This window comes from Morone saxatilis, unplaced genomic scaffold (assembly GCF_004916995.1).
Source record: "Morone saxatilis isolate NCDOM2014 unplaced genomic scaffold, NCSU_SB_2.0 Contig24, whole genome shotgun sequence".
Taxonomy (NCBI): Eukaryota; Metazoa; Chordata; class Actinopteri; family Moronidae; genus Morone; species Morone saxatilis.
The window spans coordinates 20,369,343-20,378,637 of NW_023339807.1; the positions used below are offsets into that span (position 1 = coordinate 20,369,343).

At 42.3% G+C, this 9,295-nt stretch overlaps 1 protein-coding gene across 1 annotated transcript in view; it reads right to left on the bottom strand.

Moving 5' to 3' along the window:
- Positions 1-5,684, bottom strand: part of slc9a1a (solute carrier family 9 member A1a) — a 30,353-nt gene extending 24,669 nt beyond the window's left edge. The window contains exon 1 of the mRNA XM_035672931.1: positions 5,347-5,684. Coding sequence (XP_035528824.1) covers positions 5,347-5,638 — 292 coding nt within the window. The 5' untranslated portion in view covers positions 5,639-5,684. The remainder of the gene's footprint in view (positions 1-5,346) is intronic.
- Positions 5,685-9,295: the final 3,611 nt, after the last annotated feature.

Genomic DNA, 9,295 nt, shown 5'->3' on the forward strand with positions numbered 1-9,295 from the left:
GAGCAGTTGGACTTTCCAAAGACATACAGAGCTGTTCAGACACATGTATGAAGGGACGACGACAGTGTTACTCGCTGTGGTATAATAAAAGCCGGGCACTGTGTCTTTGCCAAACTCCCTGGCTGAGAGCCTTTATGGCAACACCAAGCGTTATTGAAAACCAGCCAAAAGGCGTCAAGAGCTATCGTCACCTTGTGCCTTGTGTACCCAGTTCAGGCACAGCCCTGGCACCTGCTGCCACACATCAATTCCAAACAGCTGGAGCTGTGTCGTTTCCAGGTGTACTAATTACACTGCTGCCAACAGATCTGCCCTGATGAACGCAAGCCAACAGTAGACAGATCACATTTAAACAGTCGCTTTGTTGAAGAAGGTTACTGGTCATGTATACATTTGATTACCTTTCCTAGAAATCAAGCTGTTAAACTAGCTGGCGAGCTTTGCAACAAAACATACTGATGTTTCCAGGAAGTTCAAGAGAAGTTTAAAATATGAGCCTTCGTGGGCCGTTGTTTGATTGTATGATGCAGATCATTGTGCTCCTCCAGTATCACCAGCATTGGTTTAAATTATTAATAACGGCCTGCTGCTGGTATATTTCAGTATGATCCCCGGCGCCATGTCTGTGCAACGCTACCACTGACTCACACGGGTGATTCCTCGTGAGGTTTTGTGTTAACACCACAACACTTTTAATTGATCCTCACTGCACAAGCACATCTTCCACTATAACTACTGAATGAAATGCAATTCAGTGACAGTATCAAATGTCTGTTACAAGCAATACTCTACTGTACATCGGCCTTTTTTTAGTGTCTGTTTCACATCTAAAGAAAACAGACAAGGAAGGCAAAGAAGAAGGAAATAAGAAGGATAAGTGGTAACAGTGTGGATATAATCAGTACATCCACCTTTGAAGTTGTCTTGTAGCTGCCAAGAGATCTTATTTCACACAGACGGCAGCAATATTTTAGATAAGGCAGATACTTTTATTAGGGTAAAGAGCACAAGCCACTGATGCACCCATGAGCTCATTTTATTAAAACAGATCTGAGCCAATGCCTCGGTGAACGGTACTGACTGGAGAATGAACCTAACATACATGTTTTGATGGGGGGAGCCACCGTGCTGTCCGTATTATTGCTTTAAAGACCCTCTACTTGAATGTCTTAAGCCCTATTCGCACGGGACTAGTATTACCTGGGGACCTCATGCGATTTAAGCGAAGTCTGTGTTTTAACTCGGATTTACTGACATTGTCCCCCGGATATGGTGTCAAGGCTCTGCGTAACATCCAAAAAAAAAGACCCCAAAATCCCCGAGATGCGATCGCACGACCTGGATACTACACATGAAAAACCATCCGTGGGTGAAATAATAAGCATTTGCGGTGAATTTTACTTTACAAATTACGGACACGGCAGATTCGCACGGGATTAAGATGACAGACAACCTCCGCAATTATTACCAATTACTAGAGGTCCCCAGGTATTACTAGTCCGGTGCGAATAGGGCTTTAGATATCAACAAGAAGACATCAATTTTTAAGATTATGTGTAGAGATTGAATCAAGAACCGGCATGTTTTTTCTGACAGTTGCGCAATGCCAAACAATGACCAAACCAAGCAGCGTGTCCGTTACAGAGAGTTAATATCCTATGTTACAATAACATTAGCGTCGAGCCGGAAGGCTTAGTAGATTTTCTCTTTGACTAGGGAAACCTAAATGAAAACAAATACCGTAAATATAATCGGTTCCAAATTAAACAGCGGAGCTTTTGTACACCTCAGTCACCTGTACGCCTTTGTTCTACTGTTTCTACACTGTGTTCAGACGCAGAGATAAGAAGTAAATAAAAAACAGTTGCGTTGACAAGGCAGGCCTTCTTTTTTCTGCACAGAAAACTGATAGAGAATCAATAAAATAATCAATTCCCATACCTAACCAACTAACTAATGTACTTTTTTTCTTTAAGGAAAGAACTGTGCTAAATCACAACATAAGTAACACATGAAAGATAAGATGTGTTTAGCTTGTCCCCTTGACTTAAGCTTTACCAAGGGTGTGTGTTCTTTCCCACACAGGCATTTTAGATAAGGACAATATTAAGGGCCATGTTTCTTAATGGGTTTACCAAAGCCTGTAAAGTTGGACTCCAAAACAACAAACGTATTAGTTAAAGCTGATAATCAGAATCAGACATACTGACTCTACTCACTCCTACAGTCATATGTCTTGTCAAAGAGTGGTCTGAGTCTTACATTGATTCTGGCACACCGCCGAAATTTTGATTTTATTGAGAAAACGTTGTGATTTAATTAAAAGAAATACAGTGACTGGAGCAGGAAGTACTAGCAGGGACACATACAGGTGGTCTGTGAGTAAACTCAGTGACACCGATAACGTCTCCAACCTTAGTTATCATCAATTGTTGACCCTAGATAAAGCAATCCTTGGGTAGGACTCTAAGGGAACCATTTACTCTGCAAACAAACGAGCAAAACAATGAAACCATTCCTTAAACAGTGTTGATCCGAGTAATAAGGGATCTTAGAAAATTAAACTACACACTTTAAACTACATTCAAGTCTGGTGATTATAAGGCAACACAGCCTAAAGCTTTCACAGTTCCTCATGTGAGAATCATAAAGAACCACATGAAAGGGCAAAAGTTTTAACAAAACCTGACAGGGAGTTTCCATTGTATCAGAAACAGATTACAGCCATTAGTTAACCCTTAATGTTTGATAATCCTACGCCTGCTGATGTAACAGTTCTGCGTTGGCATTGAATATGTGCAATATCTTAGTATACAACAAAAATCAGCTCTCAAAATCTGCATTTATATTCCCTCAGCTCTGGATCTGTATCTACGCTGTCCTCCCAGGAATGAGTGAGTTTCAGTATTTCCCTTGATGTCACTTCCTGCTGTCTGAATATACAATAAAAACACAGAATAACAAATTACCCGATTTTTCTAAAAATAACCAAACTTCTACTTAAGGTCCTTTTACTTACTGTATGTGCTTGTAACAGCTTTTGCTTTTAGACAAATGCACTGAGTTTATACAGTACAGTTACAGTAATTTGGTTTAATTACAAATACTGCAAGTCTGTTAATAATAAACAAAGCTTGTGTTGATAACAACCAGTTAAATTCTTTATTCTCACCAAAACATAAAACTGCAAGAACACGGGTTATAGCTGTACAAGCACAGCACGGTCAGGCATAAAGTAAGCTGCTAGAAATCCAAAATGTTCATTGTTTATTTTACTCTTCGCTCCTTCAACTCCCACTACTACAACAACTATAACAGCACCTCTGTATGTAATGTTGAGTGTCTTTCATGGAGTGTCACACTGATGTAACACACACCTTCTTGTCAAATTGTTTGGCCAGTTGTGAATTATAAATGACAGGTGAGACAAACTCGACCTGCTGGAAGGAGGGGAACGCTGGAATAACTGGCTTCTTACCACACTGCCCACTTGTGCATTACCGGTGAATATTATCAGATCGAACCTAACCGAAAGGTCAATCTGAGAGTCAGTGCTGCGTGCGTGTTTGATAAGACTGAACTATTTTAAGCCCGACTCCCTACTACAGGCGTACTCATTATTCTTTACGACCGCAGGTGAAGTTTATGAGCGTCTTGTTACATATTACATTCACAAAACGAATGTGGAACAATGTCGTTTAGATAACAGCGTCTTAGCATTAATCCTTCCTGAGTATAACCACAAAGATCCTTAAGAACTCACCTTTCATCTAAACACGGAGATAAAAAAAAAACGGATCACTTTATGACTATATAGTCAGCTTCCCGCGCCAATTATAGCTTTCGCCATAGGTCGATAAAGAATAGTTATTTCTGTGTAATACTGGCCTGTAGCCTAATTGCAGGAGCCAAAATAAACGTGTCTCATAAATAGGACTTTGCAACTGTTAGGGAGTTTTCTGGGTTTGGTGTTACATAAGAAAAGCCACTGCACTGGGTATAATCAATCCAAGAAAAGTACTCATGTGAAAAATAAGGACAGAAAGGCACCATGGCAGAGACAGGGTTCCTTAAGAGATAAATGGACCGAGGATGGGCTTTTAGGCTCGTGCGATATTAGGTCTATGAACATGAATCAGATGCTGAACCGAGGCACAAAACTGTAGCAGCCACATTGAATTACCCGCGGCCCATTTTCAACCATCCAGGGATAATCAAAGGCTTAAGGTCACCACTGTCTGCTGCTGTCAGCCCACACACTTATCCAGTCCCAGCTCTTTTCTGCCTCCCATCTGCTTCCTGCACTTCCATCATTCATTTGACTAACTCTCCTTTTTCACTCCATGCCCTTGAGCTGCTTCCCGACAGAGAGCCACCGGGGCCAGGTGGTCCCGGTGGCTTGCCTGTCCCCTCCCCAGAGACGCCGGGCTTCTCGACCCAGACAGTGAAGGCTGTATTCTCCTCTCCCCTGATGTCACAAGGAAATGACAAGCTGCTGGCTCTGAGAAAGAAAGAAAAAAAGATAGCAGGGGACAATGCGGTGCTGTGGAAAGCGCAGCGCGAGGGGGGGGGATTGATGATGCAGGGAGAGACAGGACGTAGAAACCGGAAAGAAAGGAGAGCACGAAGCAGTTGGGTGGTGGTGGTTCAACTCATATTTTGCTTGTCGCTTTCGGGGACAACGCCGTGAGGCTTTGGCTCGCAATAGCGTAGCAGAAGGTTCCCCGGCGCGTTGAAAACTTGCCAAATAGTTTCTGTCCAACATCCCAGACTGCTGCATCAAGCTGCTTAGTCATCACTGTAGCAAGGAGTAAGCACAGCGCGAGCAGAAGACCACCGACAGATCTGATGAGTAATCTGCGTGACCAGCAATATAGATTTACCCTCTGAGTCACCAATTGAATTCAGCTATTCTGCTCAAACTCGTTGTGTCAGCACAACCGGTGGCATCTTTAATTGATGTGCAGAATAAAGGGCAGCAGAGGTCATCCTGTAAACTGTAAAGTGATAAGTTTGTTCTTTCTGTCAATCATAACGTGTCCATCAATAGCTCTACCTGCAGGGGCGTTATCTAAATCAAGACTTACATGTGAGTTGATTTATCTCTGCAGGAGTTGTCTGAGTTCATAGTTCAACCCAGTCTTTGGATTCAAAGAGCAGTCTTGGAAAAACAAACTCTACCTTTATTTGTTTTGATTCGCAGGTAATGGTGAATCTGATATATCTGTAAAGGGGGCAAACACACCTACACAGACTACATCTGCAACCATAACCTAACCCTCAGATAGCATTTCCTGGAAAGGCAGCATTGACATAACGTACGTGACACCAACACAGTATACTCACCTAATTTCATTAAAGAGGCGAGCAGCACCCATAAGGAGATTTCAAAAGGAGTCTGTATGTGGTGGTAGTCGAGGCTGAGCACAGGGAAAGGCTTTTTAGTGAAGTTATGCCCCGCTTCCTCTGCTTTGTGGTTGTCTGAATTTGCCTGGTGAGTGACATCCGGAGAGCTTGCAGCTCCGAGAGGAAGCACGGAGCCCTCCAGAAACACCAGAACCATCAGCAGGAGCAGTCCCCGCTCCGGTAAACTCTTACCGATACCGGCAGGGCTCTGTGTACCTGTCCGCGAAGCCATGTTTGAATGTAATTTTAAAAAAAAGAAATGAGTTGGTTTTAAAAAAAAAAAAAAAACCCAAACAAGTTCAAGGAAGTTGAATAACTTCGTAACGTCACGTTCGGTAACAAACTGCCCAACCGTCGAACATTCCAACTGGCTTTAACGGCCGGTTCGAATCGCCTATATATACAGGTACCGTCAACAGCTGCAACAGAACCGAAAGCCCATTCTGTCAGTCAACGGTAGCTAGCTTGACAACAGCGGGGCTGCTTGTAGCTCAGGTGAACAGTCGCACCTACTAATGCAGGCCGTTGAAAGAAAGCAGGAAATGTCAAGATGCTGTTAAGAGTTTCTTTCTTTCGGTGCTGTAAAAAGCACAATAATAAATGAAAATAAAAAACAACAACAACACAGCGGTGTTTCTCAAGTTTTGTCCGTGTTCTGTGTCACTGACTATCCAATTCCTCCTCGGCGAAAGATGTCATGGTTGATGCTGGAGGCAAGCGAGACACAGCAGGCATCCCCTCCACGCCTCTTCTTCCCTCCGACAGCCCGAGAAACTGGTCCGTGAGGCGGCGGCGGCGCTCAGATACTGACCTTGAAGAGAAGCCGCACAGCTGCCACTTTTGCATTTTGCCTTGTAAAACCTGTGAATTTCAACTTTTTTGACATCGGTGTCCGTGTATGCGGCATTGCCACCGTTCTCCCCCTGGAGGACAAGACCTTGGTTCGGAGAGGGGGGAGCTCAGAGGGAAGATGGGGAGGGTCGGGGGAAAGACTTTGGTTGGGTGTGCTCCTCCCCGGCTGCAGAGGCTCGTCCCTGGGTTGTCAACACAAGTGGCGACTGCTCTCCTCTGCACTGGTGTTTAGCTTCATACAACCTTCAAAACGCACACCCTTTCGCGGAGGTTTTGGTGGATGGGAGGAGGAGAAGGAGCAGCATGAAAGGGGAGGGGGGATGGCCGACTATAGTGACACCTATAGGAATGGAGGTTTATGTCTTATGGGTAAAAAAAAAATAAAACCCCTGCATAACTCCTGCTTCCTAAACACATTTCTAATTCACACATCTGCCCCTGAATAGGATATTTCAGTGTTAATGTTATTTTGATCGTATAGGTAGGATGTATGCCAGCACAGAGAAGTCAAAGGTCAAGGGGAACTAGAAACCACAGTCCAGAGGGTGTAGTATTTTTTTTCCTCAAGGACACTTAAGCGTAATACTGTAGACTTTACATTGTCACCCTTAAATCACTATCCTGTTAATGGTTTCTGTTGGCGTTTGAGCTCTGCTGAGAACCTTTAAGTATGTTGGTTTACTGTAAGCAGCCACTTACAGCCTTAGCCCTAGTCTTAAATGATAGAAATTATGCCTTGTGGACACCGGTTCACTCCATGATCTGAATACTTATCAAGCATGATGTGACCTAGCATTGTGATCAGTGATATTCACAGTCTGGTTGAGGAGTGGGGGTGCATACATTTGCAGAAATTGACCTTTTAGCTGTAGTAAAAAAAAGTTGGCTGTAAAGAAGATTGTGTTTGCAAGAGGTCAGGGGTCAGTTTCAGCCGCCAACCAGGGCCCCTCGAGCGGGTAGGCTCAAGATATTGCTCAAGGACTTATTGAATTAATGTTTAGTTTAGTCATACCAAATCACAATACTGTTTAGTTTTTGTTCCTTAGTGTGATAGCTGTGGGAGTGGCCTTTGGAAACCACTCGCATTGTAAGTTCAAAATTATGACTCAGAATTTCCAAGTGCACCTACTGGATTTGGCAACATATAATTTCCCTAATAGCAAGAGCATTGACTTGAAGCAGGCCTGATGTTTTACAGAGGTTCTGGTGACAATACAAGCGTATCAAACCATAAAGCGTTTGCTCAAAGTTGACCGTGAAGCAGCACAGGGGCGTCCCAAAGTGTATAAAGCCGAGCTGCGAACTGTGATGTGAACTGTGAAGTCAATTTGAAGAAAATTATTCAAGCTAAAATGTGAAACGTTTGCTGGTTTCAGCTTCTTAAATGTGAGGATTTGCTGTTTTTCTTTTACATATATGATAGTAAATAAAACACTTTGGGTTGTGGATTGATTGTAATGAGTATTTTTTAGTTTTATGTCGACATTTTCTAGACTAAACATTGTTGTTGTTGTATCCCTTAGGCTGTATGAAGATCAGCTTTTGCACATTTAGTTCTTGCCGCTGATTTCTCAGAGCCCAAACCACCCCTGGTTGATCAATTTGTCTCAACTGTGATGTAACATGAAGTTACAGTAATAACTGTTGAGAAGTGGCTCCACCTATGCATCTTAACTGCGTACACTTCCCAACAATTAGGCCACCAAGACCAGAAGTGAAGACAGACATTGCTTGATTATAGTATCATGCTCAAATAGCCTCTTTCTGGAGTTTTCCACGAGGGGATTTGCCAATGAAGAGAAAGACATTAAGTGTTCTGAGGCCAAACTGTTCAACAAAAATGGATTAGATAATGTCTAGTCTGTCAGGAAGATCCGAGGTGCCGCATTAATTAGATACGGTCAGTGTTGATAACAGCTTGCTGCACAACACACACAATTAAACACCGTCACAGTCAGAGTTCAGGCGACAAAGAGTCTCTGCCGTTACTCACCCCTGTCTCTCTACGTCTTTATCATTCTTTATTACTTTAAGATGTTTTATGTTTTACAGCCTATTGTTGTTGGGCTGCGTAATTACCGCCATACTAATAATCTACATCATAATCAGGGTAAACATTCACTAACCTTGTACTGTGGTCATCATTAACTCCTGTGGTTTGTCCGTTGGTGTATAATAAATTCACATACTTTATTGTTTTATATAATAATAGAACAGGAAATGATGCAGTGTGTATAGTAATGCATGTCAAAATGAAACTGCCACTGCAAATTAAACCTCATAGGAGAAAGCAATATGTCTCTAATCATCTCTGAGCTCTTATTTTTTAGTGATGTCTACCCATAATATTCAATTTATTTTACTTTCTCTGATATTTTGACATGTCAGAGCAGGAAAAGCAAGCAAATAATAAAATTAATGGTGGATGAATTTCATTTAGCTGCTTCAGTGCTGGCTCAATGTCATGACGTACTGGCTTACTGGGAGCAATTGGTCAAAACACTTGTGCTTTTCCCACAATGAAAAGTCAAAATGCTTGCTGTGAAAATGTTCCATTTTATTGAGCTGCGAGTAGGACATCCATTTCCACAAAAGAACACACAATTTCAAGGGTTTTTAGTATTCATACAGACTGGTGTGGTTTTAACAGGCCACTTTGTTCAAGTTACAAATGAAAATATACACTTTAACACTACTCAAGAGGTGTTTAGGTAGGTTACGTTAGCCATTTTGAGGCTATGAAAGCTGAGCCTATCAATCTGGTGGTTATATTAATGATAATAGTTGCAGCATAACACGTCCTTCTGTTTTATCACGATGAATGGCTGCAGGATCACCAGCAGCTTGCACTGTTTGAGCTTCATTATTTGTACTTGTGCATGTCTTTGTAGGGGCATTGTTTGTTATTCTGATTATGCTACTGATGTCGACACTTTTAGCTTGCCAGTTTATTATGTTATTGTGTGTGTTTTTGCATGCCTGCCTGGTTTATATGCTGGTGTATGGTGGTGCTGGTTTGTATTGCTCGTTTTAAGAC